General features: G+C 47.7%; 1 protein-coding gene across 1 annotated transcript in view; it reads right to left on the bottom strand.

Moving 5' to 3' along the window:
• The window catches only part of Stum (stum, mechanosensory transduction mediator homolog), a 49,981-nt gene extending 33,244 nt beyond the window's left edge, over window positions 1-16,737 (bottom strand). The window contains exon 1 of the mRNA XM_057770704.1: window positions 16,374-16,737. Coding sequence (XP_057626687.1) covers window positions 16,374-16,572 — 199 coding nt within the window. The 5' untranslated portion in view covers window positions 16,573-16,737. The remainder of the gene's footprint in view (window positions 1-16,373) is intronic.
• Window positions 16,738-17,322: the final 585 nt, after the last annotated feature.

Raw genomic sequence — 17,322 nt, 5'->3', positions numbered from 1 at the left:
AAAACCCAGACTAACCCACACAATACATCAGAATACCCCAGGTCAGAGTGGCAAGCCGACCAGACAACTGGGAAGAGCGGTTTCCTGGTTTCAATGCAAACTGGGTTCTCACCTGACCACCATCTTCAGAGCATTGCCCTTCACAGTTGGTGGTGATCCCCCAGAAGCCCCCTAAGAACTGAAATGAGGAGCTGGAAACAATCCTGGGAAGATGGACCATCCACTCCTCCCTTCCCTGGGTCTACCAACCCGGACACCTCCATCCTGAGTCTGCTCTCAGGCTTGAGCAGAAACCGCCACAGAGCTCAGTGCTGCATGATCCACAGGAAAACTAAAGTACACAGTGGCCCGCCCAGCCGACCAACCCATGACCCTGCTGTGTCTCCCACCCCCCTCCAGCCCACGTCAGCCTCTAAAGCCTATCAGGTCCTACCAGACTCAATCTAGCCAAACCTCTGAGTTCAGGGCATGAGGCCACCGCCCTTTCTGTAGAAGAGTCGAGAAGCCTAGAAGTTTGGTCCTAAGATGGTCATGTTTACTCTTTCTCTTCTGAGTCAGGCCATGGGGTGGTTCCTGGACTAATTCCTCTTGGGCGTTCAACCCACATTACCTCTCTAAGCAGCCAAGGCCAAGACCCAAGATGCCTGGGCTTGGCCTGGCACAGGCTTGGAGTACTGGTTTGAGTTGGTTTCTCTGAGACTGGTGACTGATGCCTGGACTCCAAATGAGATGGGGAATAACCAAGAAAAGAAAGACATCCCAACGATGCTGTGCCTCTGACATCCGGTCCAGTTCTGGCTGAGGCATTCAGATTCCTGATTGGTCCCAAAGGACCTGTCAGACCACCAAGGGAAATCTAGCCCTGTGCACTGCCTTTGTATAATTGGAAATTTTACAGAGTGACAAACCCTTGCTGATGGGCCGTGGGGCATCTCAAACTTTCAAACAGTGGCAATGAACTTCTTGTGCCCTTAGAGTTTTACTGGTAGGTACCCTAGGGCAACCTCCTTAGGAAACCTGGGTAAATGCTACCTATGTCATACCACAAGCATGCTAAGAAAGAAGTTGTGACTGCTTTAGGGACAGTATTTGGGATTAAGATGCAATTTCTCTGTCTGAACCTCTTGGCTATATGACTTTAGTTATGCGACTTTTTTAACTTTTTGTTTTAAAATACTTTTGAACTGGCAAAAAAAGACTTTACAGAGACCCCCAGTCTATTCTATCAGGGTGCCAACAGCTAACATTTCTCCATGTTTGCCTGGTCTTTCTCTCTTCTTCCTTCTTCCTTCATCCTTTTTCTTCCTTTTTTTTTGGGGGGGGGGATGACAGTCTTGAGAGCCGAGGGCACACTTGAACCCATGTTCCTCCTCCCTCCACCTTCTGAGTGCTGGCCTTACTGGCATTTGCCACCCAAATGGCTTTAGGTTTTAGGTAGTGCTGGGGATCAAACTTAGGGATTGGAGTTGGCTCAGCAAGTACTTTACCAACTAAGCTACATTTCCAGTCCACTTTTTTAAAAAACCACTTGTGAGCAGGCTGCTGATTTTATGGTTCGCCTTCATACACTGGTATGAGTTTCCAGAGTCAGAGATATTCTTTTAAATATTTATAGCACAATTGTCAAACTTAGAATGCTAACTAGTCATACACTGTCTTATCAAATCTACAGTTCACAGCCCTGTTTTGTCAGCTGAATCAGCATCCATACTGGTATCCTTTTATTATTTGATACAGAATCTAGTTCAAGGCCATGCTGGCCTATCATTGTGTAAACAGGCTAGCCTCAAACTTGCAACAATCCTCCTGTCTGGCTCCTGAGTGCTGGAATTACACACATGTACCAACTCACCTGGATAACTGTCATGACTTTAAACTTCCTTAGTACTTTTGTGGTGGTTTAAAAAAAAATGGCCCCCAAAGGAAGTGGGACTAACAGGAGGTATGGCCTTGTTGGAGAAAGTGTGCCACTGTGGAGGCAGGCTTTGAGGTGTCACATATGCTCAAGCCACCCCCAGTAAAACAGACCACTTCCTGTTGCCTACAAGATGTAGGATTCTCAGCTACTTCTCCAGCACCATGTTCGCCTGCATGTTATCATGTCCCACCATGACAATAATGGACTGAATCTCTGAACTGTAAGCCACCACAATTAAATGTCTTCCTTTGTAAGAGTTGCCTTGGTCAAGGTGCCCCTTCATAACAATAGAAACACTAAGGGACCAGGTGGTGGTGGCGCACACCTCTAATCCCAGCACTTTGGAGGCAGAGGCAGGCAGATCTCTGTAAGATCAAGGCCAGCCTGGTTTACAAGCGCTAGTTCCAGGACAGCTAGGTTTGTTACACAGAGAAACCTTGTCTCAAAAAACAAAAATCAAAAAAAAAAAAAAAAGGAAGCAAGAAAGAAAAAAAGAAACCCTAACTAAGACAACTTTCCTGACAATTTTCATGATCCAGTTTGAGTTTGATGTTTTCTTGTGAATAAGTGTAGGATACTCAAAATTGGTGTTCCTCGGAAAGTCACATGCCCCTTTTGGTGACATTCATCTTTAAGCAGCTTTAGTTATCTTTCATATATTATAAAACTGATTTGTTTAATAATTTAGCAGCTTTGAGTACACTCACAGTGTTGGGCGACCATTACCACTATCATTTTCAGAGCACTGGGGACATTTCATTGTCACCATGCTTGTTAGTGGTCAGTCCCCACTTCCCACAAGCTCACCATCCCCCAGCCTCTGTTTTCCCAGTCTTTATTAAGATTGATCAGCTCAGGGCTGAAAGATGATTTGGTGGTTAATAATACTTGTTGCTCTTCTAGAGGACCAGGGTGTTATTCCCAGCAGCAACGTGGCAGCTCATGATAATCCGTAACTCCATTTCCAGGGGGACCAACACTGTTTTCTGACCTCTGCAAGCACCAGCACTCAATGTGGTATACAGATAGATAGGCACTCTGCTGAAATACCCATACATATAATAATAATAATAATAATAATAGCTGTAGCAGTAGTAGTAGATCTTTTTTGTTTGTTTGTCTCATAACCGTGTTATGAGACACGGTTTCTCTGTGTAGCCTTGGCTGTCCTAGAATTCACTCTGTAGATCAGGCTGTCCTTGAACTCACAGAGATCCACCTGCTTCTGCCTCCTGAATACTGGGATTAAAAGTGTGAGCTACCACAGCCTGGCTAGTCCTAAATTTTTTAAAAAGGATTAATCAACTTCTTCATTTCCTAAACACTTATAGCAGCAGTCAGAAATACAGCTTCAAAGGACAAAGTTAATGATGTGTAGTAGGTGGCCTTCCAGTGAGTCCCCCACAGATCAAGTCACAAGACCTTAGCTTTACATTCTCTTTTGATAGTTGAGGTCCCAGAGGCTCATCAGAGATACACGTGCTATCACACATACACACACGCACGTACGCACGCGCACACACACCTGTCACCCTTATTCTGCTTAGAGCCTTGGGAATGCCAACCTATTGCTGTTAACTCAGGGAGGCTGAGAAGTGAACGGAAGCTGGTGTCTCATGGATAAGGGCGTCCTAAGCTCAGAGTAAGGACCTGTTTCCTTAGCTTTCCACTACAACAACCAAATATGTGAGCAAACAAACTGAAAGGAAGGAAAGTTCATCTTAGCTCATGATTTCAGAGGCTTCTTCTTGTGGTTGTTTGGCTCTGCCTGTTGCTCTTGGGCCTGTACAGATGAGGCAGCCCATAGTGGTAGGAGCCTAAGGTGAACAAAATGCTTTCTCAGAGCAAGGAAGCAAAGAGACAGGAAGTTGTTGGGATCCCAACATCTTCAAGGCGTGCCCCCAGCGACACAACTTCCTCACACTAAGTCCCACATCTTAAAGGTTCCATGGACTCCTAAAACTATCACAGGTTGGGGACCAAGCCTCTGGCCTCTGAGGGGCACTTATAACAAACTATAGCAGGCCTACTCCACACACTCTCCAGCCATAATGTAAATATTCCTCCACTTCAGCAAACACCTCTTGGAAGAGCAGAAAGCGCCACAGGCGATAGAAGATGAATAGAGCATGGTCCCACCCTCAAGGATATGATTTCACAGGAATGGATTAAGATGGTCACAAAAGAACCAGAGTTTGAGGCCGAGAGTGGCTCAAGTGGATTGGCCCATCAGAGGAAAGAAGAGCCGACCTCACTGGAGTGAGGAAGCCATCTTCAGAGGAGGCTGTTCGAGGTGGGACGTGGAGGCTGTGCAAGGGCTAGACAGTGAGGCAGAGGCAGAAAACACATCAGCTGCTCACTAGATCTTTGAGACTCAACGTGGACTGTAAACTTGGTTCAGTGAGTGGCAAGGCGCTACTGGGGATTTCAGAATGAAAGATGCAAGGACCAGAGCTGAGACATGGGTGGGCATGTGCTTAGCCTGCAATACAGACAGTCTACTGAAACAGTCAGGTCATACCACAGACACACTGCAACGAGACACGGACGTCCTGAACCGCTGTAGGTTCTCCCCCCGTCAGCTTGGCCTCATGGTGTCATTCTGCATGGCAAGGCCATCCATCTGACTAGTGCCAAGGGCAGGGTCAGAGAGAGTAGTTTGGTTGTCATGTTCGTCCCTTGTGTTCAGTTTGTGCCAAGGGCACTGTGTCGTTCTGCTCCCATTGAGGAAAGGTCCCACTTGGGAACATCCTTCTTTTAAAAAGAAAACATGGCAGCAGCCTTCTTCCAGACGTGACTGCTAGCCTCTAAATTGTGGTGCTAAGGAAACTTCACTCTCTGAGCTCGTGCCCTTGCCTGTCTCTGAGACAAGACATAGGGACCTTACCCATCGCCCTGACACAAGGACACCTGGACAAAGCTCCCAAGCTTTCAACAGCAGACTTGGATGGCCTTGGGTAGTAATGTATATAAGCGTCTATTCTGATACACTAAATACAGCAACTGCAACTGAATACAGTGAGTTGAGATACGGACGTGGGACAGTGGGGTGCTGGCAGCTCTGGCTTAGCCATCTTCTGTCTATCCAATGGCTGTGTGGCTGTCCACAGTGCTGTCCACAGTGCTGTTTCTCCTCACACATCCCCTTAATTTAACATATGTTTAGTGACCCAAGCAGGAAAAGCATGAAGCTGTGGTGATGGATGGTGAAACGGGATGAGTGTCGGGAAGAAAGCAGGGTCCCTTTCCTCGTCTGTAAATGGAAGAGGTTGGAAAGCCCTCTAGTTCCATCATCCTAGAGAAGCGGAGCTGTTTTATCTGTAGAAGTTTCAGGAATGTTCTTCACTCAAACCAAACTCATCTTTACTTCAAGGTCAGACTTCTCAGTCAGCAAAGCTGATTGAGTGCTCAACTCAAGAGAGGACTTTGGCCATGGCCACCATTCATTCATGATCAAGGGTCACCTTGGTCTTATGTCGAAAAGTTACTTTTGTGTAACTTATGATCTCTCATAAATAGATGTCTAATTAAACCTTACGTATAGCCTCTCATTAGGAAAACATTGTCCCCATCCCATTTGAGAAAAAGTCCTCTTTCCAGGCCAGGTGACACCAACATTCAGTTCTCAAAGGGATGTTCCCATGCTGAAGGTCCACCTACCACCCCACCTAACCCCAAATGAAGCTTCAAGACAATAAGTCGCCAGCCACCATGTGTGCCTCAAGGGTGTATCAAAAAACTGGTCTTAGAAGGCTGGACGTTTTAAACACAAACAGGAGCTTCCAATATCCTTAGCAAAATGACCATAGGCAAAGCCTCAGAGGCAGGTGTGTGTGTGTATGTGTGTGTGTGGTGTAGGTGGGTGTGTCTGTGTACATATGTGTGCCTCCCTCCACACACACCCTCATTCACCACTTTACTGTTTCTATGACCTTTTGACAAATTCTAAGGTCAGCCTCAGGACACACCCCTTTGAATATGGGGATTGTCACACAGATGACTTCTTGGTATGCTGAATAAATCTTAGAGCCTCTTGGTCTTCCTCTCGCCTGGCATACTGGATTTGGGTAATAGGGTCAGGTATTTCTATAGTTTGGATTATGCTCTAGAGGTCCAAGTGTTGAAAGCACGGCCTTCACCATGACATTAGTACAAGCACTGTGAAGTTCTAGCCTAGTGAGAGGACCTTATGTCACGGGGAGCGTGCCCTTGGAGAGGACAGTAAGAGTCTATCCCGTCTTTGCCCTCTCTCTTTTGAGCAGTTTTTCTCTCCAGGTGAGAGCTCGTCTCCACCATGTGTTCCTGCCATGATGAGCTGCTTTGCCACAGTCCCAAAGCAATGCACTAAAATCTCTGAGACTGTGAGCCAGGATAAACCTCTCCTTGTAAACAGATCGTCTGAGACACGCTGTTATGGTGATGGAAAGCTAGCTGGCACGAACGTCCAGAAGGAATTTTCAGGTTTTGCCTCCATAAGACTTGTGGGAAGACGACACTGAGCATGAACGATTGTCAGTTACACACTATGTCCAGTTCTGGTGTCAGTCTGAGAAAGATCCCTTCACTGTCCTTGGGAACCAGAGAGATGCTGGCACATTGATGGAAAACGACATTTCTAACCACTGAGTGTTTTTTGGTTAACAAAGCATAGTGACCTTGTGGTGAGGTCAGGCAGGGAGACCAGCTCAGAGAGGCTAAGTGAGCTACTCACAGGTCTTTGCTGCCCAGGAGCCACATGAGGGACTACACTCAGGTCTGGAGCCTTCTGGTCCACACCCTGTCCATGATGCTTTGCAGCAAGGTGAGTCTGACAGAGAGCAGGGGCTGTCTTGTCCAGCGCCCTCCCTGTTATCCTACTGAACTTACTGTGTATTCCCCCTCATTCCTTTCCTCTTTGCTTCTTTGTTTTGTTTTGTTTTGCTCTGTTTCCTTGAGATGGGGGTCTCACTATGCAGTCCAGGCTGGCCTCAACTCATGATCCTCCTGTCTCTGCATCCTGAGTACTGGGGTCACAAGCACAAGCACACACCAGGCTCTCTGTTGCTCCAGTCCTCAAGTTTCCCAGGAAAAACGTCTTCTCACTGCAACGGATTGTATCGTCTAGGCTACAGCCATCCTCAAGAGAGCACACACCCATTCTGTATCTGTTGACATTCCTTCATGGGGAACCCATTAGCTCCTGAGTGCCGGAATAACTGAGTAACTGTTGTGTCTTTGCATTCTGGCTCCAAAGCAGAGCTGTCACACAGTAGGCACGTGGCACAGGTCGGTCAAAGGGCAGTCACAAATCAGCTGCTCTGCTCGGCAGGTCGCCTACTCATCACCCCCATGTCGTCTGCTCTTAGCTGCAGCTCGTATTCCTAGCCACATCGCAGAAGAAACACGAGCGTAGTTTACACAACACTGACGCTCAAAATTCTACAGGTGTAAAACACATGCTGGATTTTGTCAGGTTTTGGAAACTCATTACACACCAAAAAAATATCAAAGTCTCACTGATAATTTAGTGTTGGTTACACATTGAAATGATAGTACCTTGGATACATATTAAGTGAAATATATTGTTAGATTAGTTTTCCCTGTATTTTCTTATTAACTTTTTGTAATTTAGGCACCAGAAATTGTTGAAGACTCATAAAATTCCTCTATGGGCTTTATAATATCCTACCAAAAAATTCTGACCTAGAGTTGTGTAAGTCATAACTAAGACTTGAGATTTCGCTAAGGGCTGTGGGAGTTATTTGAGAGACTTTGGTTTGGTTTAGCTTTGATATTGTTTGTTGTTGTTTTATTTTTGAGAGTTTAAAAGTGAAATGATCTGACTTAATCATGTTTTAAAAAGACTGATCTAGCTGATAAGTTGAGAACAGACTATAAGAGACACCAGTAAGGGGCACACAGTGAAGGCAAGAAGAGAAGGCCATTTAAGACGCCATCACAAAGTTGGAGGGATGATACAGTAGTTAAGAGCACCAGCTGGTCTTCCAGGAGACCCAGGTTTGATTCTCAGCATCTACTTGATGGCTTGAACCATCTGTAACCCCAGTCCTGGGTGATCTAACGCCCTCTTCTGGTTCTACAGGCACCACATGCATGGTGCACAGACATACATGCAGGCAAAACATCCATACACATAAAATGAAGAAAAATTTTTTTTAAAAAAAAAAGTTATCAGAGATGAGAGTTGTGGCTAAGAAAGCCTGGACTACAGAGTAAGACCCTATCTCAAAATCAGACAGGCCAAAGAGGTGGAGGCAGGAGAATTCCCAGAAGCTCATGGTTCACTATGCTTGTTGTGTGTGGCGGAAAAAAACAACAGAGACCTGTCTCAAATAAGGTGGAAGGTGAGGATGGATTCACATGCATGCTGTGGCATGTGCACCCAGATCATACACACACGTTTGTGCACAGAAACAAAGACTATATACACCCCCACGCTGGCACCCCCACATCATACATACATATGTGTGTGCACACAATCATAGACTGTATACACACACACAGAGAGTATTTCCAAATCATACAGACACATATGGATGCACACACACACACAGAGAGACTTATATATGCATACACATAGCACCCTCACATCATACACACATACATTTGTGTGCACACACAGACTGTACATGTATACACACACAGCATCAAACACAAATATGTGTGCATGCAAACAGACTGTATACACACGTTCACTCACACACATACACACACACAGAGCTTTCGCAATACTTTGAAGAAAGGTTGAGGATTAGGCTAGAGAGTGAGGAGAAGCTATCAGGTACTGAGTAGAGTTTGGAAGCAGAGGCAGGAGCATTTCTCAGGGATGCGTGCGACTGAAGATGAGTCAAGGGTAAGTCCCGGTTTCCAGCCGGAGACATTCACTGAGATAAGAGAAAGGCGGGTTTGGGGGAAAAGCAAGCATCTACTTCTGGAAAGGCTGAGTCCGGGATACCTTGTGGCCTGGGCAGGAGGTGCTAGGTTGGAGATGAGGCTCTAGAGTTGGAGGCGGGGACAGATCTAAGGATCTGAGCTTAAGAGTCCTTGTCATAAAGCTGCGATTTAAAGCCTAAGCAGCAAGTGTGGGCAGAAAAGAGAAGATCAAAGTCAAGATCGAGGCCCTGGGGAACTCCCACGTCTAGAGGTTGCAGAGAGGAGCAAAGGAAACGAAGGAGCCTTGGGAGATAAGAAACATGAAGCCAAATGAAAAGAACACTTCTAGAAGGGAATGAGCACTGAGTCCAGGGCAGGAAGGAGGGACAGGGGACTGCCCCCTGGATGTAGCAACCTGGAGGAGAAGGGTGACCCTGAAAAGTGCAAGTTAGGTGAGTGACAGAGGTCAAACTTTCGGAAGAGGACATGCTGGAGACCACGAATCCAGACAAGGACACTTTCAGAGAGAGTTTTATTATAAAAGAGAGTACAAAACTGTAAAATGGCCAGAGGCAGAGGCTTGATCAAGAGAGGCTGTCTTTAGAGGTGGGTGTGATGGCACACACCTTTAATCCTGGTTCTCTCTGTGAGTTCAAGGACAGCCTGGTCTACAGAATGAGTTCCAGGACAGCCAGGAATGCACAGAGAAACTCTGTCTTGAAGAAAAGAGAAAGAGAAGGAGAGAGGGAGAGAGGGATGTCTGTCTTTCTTTTAAAGATGAGACAGTTTCTGCATGTATATATGCTGCTAAGATGAATCACCAGACAGGAAAAAAAAATGATGCCAATTCTTCACTCTCCTAACCTTCAAAAAGCACGTGTATATCGTGGTTTCCTGATTTATCACCTTTAGATGTCAATGGCTTTCTGCTATGAAATAGCAAAATCAGCTTGGAACATCAATCCTCGTTCCCTTCACTCTTGTTCTGACTTCATTCCCATATGCCACGATTGTTCCATTATCCCAACATGCTACTAACACAGTTTATCTACTGGTCACCCTGGTACCCTCAATCTATCACAATAACAAGCACCTCTTCTCTCCCCATCTTATGTAATCAGGGTATGAACACCTCGACCCGCCAGTCAGCTTTGCTGCAAACTCCAGGACAATAGCAAAGAAAACTGACAACAGGGTTTCTCTGTGGTTTTGGAGCCTGTCCTGGAACTAGCTCTTGTAGACCAGGCTGGTCTCGAACTCACCGAGATCCACCTGCCTCTGCCTCCCAAGTGCTGGGATTAAAGGCGTGCGCCACCACCGCCTGGCTCTGACAACAAAATCTTAGCAATTCCAATTTAGGGCTCACAGGGCATGTCATACCCTGCTTCCGATGTGCCGGAATTCGGGCTCTGCCACTGAGAGAGGGCGGAGCCTCACAGCATCTCTTCCAGGACCTGCTCACCATGAACAGGTGATGAACCATGCTCATCAATCACATGCCAAGCCTGATGCCAAAGGGCAGAGGAGAGAGTATTCTCCTCCACGAAAGGCAGGTAAGCCATGTGGCATCAGGCGAGAGTGCGTCCCTCCTTCACGAAGGGTAAAGAAGAATTGGGAACAATGGGTTTGTCCCTTGCCATTCCACTTATTTCCTCTTGTGTTGTCCGCCTTCTCTAGACTGTTTTTCACTTTATATTGTAAAGGTGGGAAGGCTTGATCTGCTCCTCCGTGGCAATTCTTTTTTTTTTTTTTTTTTTGGTTTTTTTTTTTTTTCGAGACAGGGTTTCTCTGTGGTTTTGGAGCCTGTCCTGGAACTAGCTCTTGTATACCAGGCTGGTCTCGAACTCACATAGATCCGCCTGCCTCTGCCTCCCGAGTGCTGGGATTAAAGGCGTGCGCCACCACCGCCCGGCCTCCGTGGCAATTCTTAAGTGGTCTGCGTTGTTTTGTTGATTTTAGAAGGTGAAACCCACAGGGCAGCATGTCCATCCTTTTTACTAAGCAAACATTCCCCCTGCAGAGCCAGAGAGCCCAGGCCCTGTACCACTGCATCAAGACCAAACACCACACAGACTTCCAAGATGCTTTTTTTACATCCTGTCACTTACGTTACTCACAGTGGGGCCACACTTTAAATGGCCTTGTATTTACGCTCCAATGTGACACTCAAGAAACCGTGTTTGCTTTGTTAACGTGGAGTTTCTGGCTGCTTTATTTTTCTCCTTGTTGTAGGAGAAGCATGCCTTACGTGACACATCCCACAATAATGGCCTCAAAGTTCTTGTGCTGTGCGGAATGTCCTGGTTTTGTGTCATCCTCAGAGAGCTCTTGAATTGGGTCCTCTGCCCCTCCTACTCTTATGAAGTCTGGCTGTCTTCTAAGCTGCTGAGTAAATTTCATCTCTTGACTGCTTTTCCTAGCGGCCTAAGCAGCACTACCAGTCAGCTGGATGGGATTTTTGCTCTACGCAGGTAGAAACCATGAGTAGGCAGAGAAGTTCTTTAACCCTGGCTGCTGGCAGCTTTTCTTTCCCACTCAGCATTCAGCAGCAGGAAACCACAGAGAGCATCTTTCTTCCCATTAGAGTTTCCCTTCAGGCCTCCAGTACCAAGATCCTCAGCCCTGGATGGTGTTACCGTTCTATTGCTGCTGCTGTTTTAAACCTAGGAAGTTGGTATTAATTAGCCTTTAACACCAGCCGGTTGTTGCAGGGAGCTGCTTGTTTGTCCTGGCCGCCCAGAACCGAAATAATCACACAAAAACTATGTTATTTAAAACACTGCTTGGCCCATTAGCTCTAGCTTCTTATTGGCTGACTCTTACATATTAACTTAACCCATCTCCATTAATCTTTGTCTGGCCATGTGGCAGTGACTTACTGGGTAAAGTTTTAGCATCTGTCTGTGGTGGCAGCTCCATGGCTTCTCCCTGAATCCACCTTCCTTCTACCTTGCTATAGGCCAAGCCAGTTTCTTTATTCATTAACCAATAAAAGCAACACATAGACAGAAGGACCTCCCACACCAGCCAGTGTCAGAGCTCTTGGCTCAGGGCACAAGACTTTTGGCCCAAAAGACTTTACAACAGTCTTTTCTCTGGCCCTTTGGAGTCTTTTATCCTTCTTTGGCCTCAGCTTCTGCCTTCCCTTGCCTTCTCTCTACTTCAGTTGCCTTTTTCTGATGCTCTCTTTCTTCTCCAGCTGTCAGGCAGCCAGCTTCCTTATCATTAAAACCAATTGTGATCCTAACAAATTTTCAGCCATGCTTAACGCTAGTCCAGTGCCCATGCGGAGAGGTGGGCCTCTTCCCCTGTCTTAGTAGGACCATTATTTCCTGGAGTTCATGGTCTTTCCGACACTCCCTTACTCTGCTGAAGAAACATTTTCAAGTAATTCCCTTAGGAGATCTGTGTAGGAGATAAACGCCCCTGGTTTTCACATTCCCCAGGCCTATTTAATGTATGTATTAAATAAAGGTGCTGGACCAGGGGCTCTCTAATGTCCATTCCAAGCATATAATGTTGTCATTGTGTGTCCATTTATAGCTTCTGAGCTCTAGGAGAAAATTTTAAATAGTTGCTGCTTTCAAGGGATTTGCAGCTTTTTTTGGATGAACACATATAAAACTGTCAAACTAGTAACAGAAAGTCATCAACACAAAAGACATTGCAAGGTAGGGGCTGATTGGTTATTGATTTGAGCCTTGGGCTAAAGGAAAGAACTGCCTGAGGCATCCCTGCTGGAAGGAAGATCTCTGTGCTGTCAGAGGACAAGCAGTGAGTTAGGGGAAGCATAAATGTTTATGTGGCAGTCAGCAGTAATTGACGGCCAACATTAGGTCTGATGGAGAAGTTAACGGTCAGCGGAAGAGGCCTTCCTGTTACCTGCTCTATCTCTCTGAGTCACCAACAGTTATATCTCACCAAATCACCGCAGGTAATAATTTTTAAATATGGCATCATAATGATTCCTTTCATCAACAGACACGTTTTCAGACCATTTTAGGGCACAACAACTAACTTCCATTTTATACACACACACACATACACACACACACACACACAAGCACACACATGTATCTTCCTTCTTGAAACATGAAGGACTTGGCAGTTGCTTTTATCAGGACTTTATCTGGATTGGGATGAAGATGCCTCTCTTCACCATCTCAGCACCATTTGACAAAATGATTTTTCAGCCTGGATGTGTAGCTCACCGGTAGAGTAATTGTCTAGCTTGTGCAGAGCCCTGGAATTGATCCCCAACACCACAGAAATAAATGAATAGACATTTTCACGGTGATAGTGGAAAGTGATTATAAGCCATCTCTCCTTCCCAGGCATGCCCCGGGCAGAAAGAATCACTCTTACTGCTAGACCTCACTATCCAAGGACCACCACTGCATGCATGGATGGAGAGGAGCCTGGAGGCTTTAAAGGATACGGCTCCTCCAAGGTAGGTCTCAGACTGATGGGCCTGAGTAACCAGCCACGTGGGGTGGTGGGTAGTTTTCATTCAGCCAATGCTAGCTCGCCTCCATTGCAAAAAAGGAAAGAAAGGGAAAAGAAGGAAATTTCTCAGAAGAAAGAGAATCTTAGTTTAAGTCAGTGGCCTGAGCAGTTTCTAGAGAGTGGGTGCTATAGGGAAAGACTGTGGGGGCCAGGATGAGTCTCCCTACAACCACTTCTCTTGAAAGCATCCTCCAACAGCCCCGCCCCACCCCTAGGAAGAAGAACATGGGGCTGAAACTCTGTTTCTGCTGCTCTCTGAGCAAATTTGAAGTTGATATTAATTCTCCTGCACAAGCACTGGCCTTGGCTGCTTTATCCATCCTTACACGCTGGTGTCTGACATACGGTGATGCCTATCTTGGCCCGGTGAATGGGTGGATGGATTAGAAGATGCCATTCTTCATCAAAGAGTAGAAGAAGAAGTTTAAATGTTCAGTTGTCTCTGGAGCTTTGAACAAGTCAGAAGGATTAGCAGAAGATCTGAGCCAAGAGGAGGACTTCCAAGAGCTGAGATCATCCAAACCACTCCCCAATCAGGGCAGTAGAGGTAGCAGGAAGGCGGGTGGGGTGGGGTGGGATGCTTTCAAGGTCTGTGGTCTGTGGTTTAGGACACAGGACAGGTGCAGAGGGAAGCAGAAAGATGAAGAATGCTCAGAAACAGAGCTGTCACTGTACCAGCAACCCCACCCAGAGATGAGACAAACAGGGGCAAAGGAGAGCGAGGCAGTGTGTGTGGAAATCCGAGGCAGGGGGATTGCTCTGAGTTTATGACCAATTGTGTTGCCTAACAAATACTAGGACAGCCAGGAATATATGGCAAGACCTTAATTGAAAAAGGAAAAAGAAGTAGAGAGAGAAAGAAAGAGCAGGACACATGGGCCCACCATTTCTAGAGTGTTTTTTGGTTTGGTTTGGTCTTTATATATAGTAAGGCTTTGGTTTTTATTTATAGTAAGCCTTTGGTCTTAACCTTTCACATTTCATCCACCCAGTCTCCTAGAGAACCAGACATCCCAAACTTACAGATGAGAAGCCCTACCTCCCAAGGGCCTGCGATCTCCCATTCCTTGTGGATAGGTGCCAAGGCCTGCATGCCCAGAAAACTATGGAGTGGCAGCTGAGGCAAATATAAAAAAAAAAAATGCCTGGGTTAACATGCTGAAAATGCAAGTCTATATACCACATTCCACCTGTTATTTCTTGTGTCATTTGCTCATTTTTTTTGTATCTAAGTTTCTTAGAAAGCTGTGTGTGTGTGTGTGTGTGTGTGTGTGTGTGTGTGTGTGTGTGTGTGTGTAAATTCCTCGATTCTGACCTTACAGAGGAACTGTGAAGGAGAGAAAGGTAGATCCCCGGGGTAAAGTTTTAGAGGTGAGTGGAGTGGATGCTATCAGAGCAGCAGGACTTGGGGTGGAAAGACACCTAGGGCTCCGCACCCAGAAGGGCATGCACTGGTGCATCACGAGCAGGTAGACCCCTGCTAACTCATAATGCGGGGTTCCTACAAGCCTGGTTCCCTCCCCAGCGGCACCCAGTGCAGCCCTGCTCCCCTGATTCCATAGTGTTTGTTTTCTCAAAAGCCTACGATATGTCCATTTCACCGCTTAGAAAAAAAAATTCTATCAAGATGCACCTTGCCTTATGACCTTGGTGTCCTGGGGGAGACAGGCAAGAGGTCTCTCTTTACTCCAGTAGGTGGACCTTTCTAAATCATGGAAATTAACACCAACTTGGCTTCTAGCAGTATCATTAAGAGTTGGCCTGATGACATCAAATGTGGGGCAGGCTGCTAAAGGTATCTTTCAAGGGGGAAGCCCAGATGAAGGCTCTGACTTTCTACTCACATAGGACTCCTAGCTACAGCATCCCTCAGGGACAGAAAGACTTAACTGATGAGGCAGGACCAACAGGTTCGGTTGAGTGGATGTGGCCTTCAAAATCACCACAGAAGAGGTCCCTGCTGAGCCCGCTAGGAGCAAGGCCATGAGAAAGACCAGAGGGAAGCAGAAAGACACTTCTAGCTGACCTCTGCTTTTGGGAACTTGCAGCCCTGTGAAGGCAACTAGCTGGCCGGCAGAGGCAGGCTCTCTGGAGAATGCATAGGATGCCTGCTTTGCCAGCCCAGCACGCTGCTGAGGAGGACGCCTCCTGAGCGTGCAGGGTCCGCTGGTGGCAAAGCAAGCAAGTTGGAGGTGGGGGAGGGGCAGGCAATGGCGATTGGGGGCTGGAGAGAGGAGACGGGAAAAGCTCTCGTTCTCCACCTCTGCTCACCCTTAGGCACTATTTTGGGACAGCAGTGCCACTAGGGTGTGTCCAAACAGTCAGAGCCCAACAGAGACTTCTTGGGGAGCGCTCTCCGCTTTCTAACGGGCTCACTTCTGGCCACATGCAGTCCAAATCCACATGCGTGTAAACTAAATAAAATCATCCTTCCCTTCCTACGGTGTACAGCGGGGGTTCTGGTAAAAATGCAGGCACCAGGAAAAGAGACTCTGGCTAAAGAGCTGTCGCCCCCCTACACACACAGTCTCCGCACCCTGTAAAAGTATGATCGGGTACAATGTGTCACCTAAATCTGTGTGTCCCTCTTCCCCCAGACCAATTGACTTCTCAGACTCCCTCGAGCTTGGTCGAACCCACCACCACCACTATCACCACATCCACGAGTTCCTCCTGTTCTGCCTCCTCTCTTTTCGAAGTAGTGGGAATCAACGAAAGATGCGCTTGATAGGGAAGATTCCTCTTGCTAAGAAAGGTAGCCTAGTTTGGAGCCTGGAGCCGTCGGGTCCCTCCCTGGGGCTCCAAGATTCTCGGCCAAGTTTATAGCTTTTCTCTGCCCTGGCCACCTCGCTTACGAGTCAGAGACCAAACGTGGCACCTCTCCTTTAGGATGCCCACTCCAGTGGCTTCAGCCACCTGCCAGAAGACCAATCGTGGGAGCTCAGCCTGAGACCGGTGGGCCCACGCACGGGTCTCAGCCAGTGCTCAGCCCCTCTCTGCCCACTCCCCCAGCAGGCAGCCTAGGTCGTAGGAGCTGCAGGGGTTAAAGAGTCGCCTCTCACCCTCCACTTCTTACCCAATCCCGGCACGAAAGTGTTGAGGAAGAGACAGATGACAGCCACCGGGAAGGGCATGCAGGGGATGGCGGCGCGCAAGGGGCCCTTCTTCTCGCGAACCTGCACGACCACCCCGCTGGACGACGCCCCCCGGGGATCTGCCGCTGCCACAGCCGCCGCTGCTGCCGCCGTCTCGGCGTCTTTGTGCAAAGGTTCCATGGCTGGATGCGCTCTCCAGGAACCCGACAGCCGCCCAGGACACGAGGGCAGGCGACGGTCGGTTGCCGGCTCTGGACTGCGCGCTCTGCGCCCTGCTCAGGAGGCCAGTGCGCTCGGGTGCTGCTGCAAGGCTGGCGGAGAAGCCCGCCCTCCCGCGCTCCACGCCCCCACCCCGGGCGGAGGGCGGGAGGGGCAGCGTGACAATCGGTGACAGCGCTCCCTTGCCCCTCCCTTCTGGGCCCCTTCCCCGCCCCCTCCACACCTCTCCGCTAAGACCATCATTCACCAGCTATGGAAACCTGGGCGAGCAAAGAAAGTACGAGGAGAGCGCAAGGATGCTGGTGGTCCAGGTACTTGGAGGAATGGACGCGCCTCATCCTCCCACCACTGGTGAACTGAGAACCTCACTCAAGGTCCCCGAAAGCTGGGCGTACACTAGACTGATCCAGTTGGAAAAGCCTCTAGGTTGAGTCTCTCTTCTGGAATGTGTATTAATACTAGAGAGATGGAGGCTAGGAGGGACGCGTGGAGCCTGAAATCTAGGAAGTCTTCAGTTCACTCTGCGTTTCAAGTCACGGAGAAAAAAGCAACGTGTTTCAAGTCACAGATGATGATAGAACTGGAAGCAAGAAATGTAGCTTGCAGCTTTATAAACCCATGCATGTCTGCAAGAGCTGTTCCCTTCACGCGCCCACACACACACATACACACACACACACACACACACACACTGTCTCACGTACAGACTCA

Source organism: Chionomys nivalis, chromosome 5 (assembly GCF_950005125.1).
Source record: "Chionomys nivalis chromosome 5, mChiNiv1.1, whole genome shotgun sequence".
Classification (NCBI taxonomy): domain Eukaryota; kingdom Metazoa; phylum Chordata; class Mammalia; order Rodentia; family Cricetidae; genus Chionomys; species Chionomys nivalis.
The sequence above is the reverse complement of the archived record's forward strand: the minus strand, read 5'-3'. Positions and strand labels throughout refer to the sequence as shown.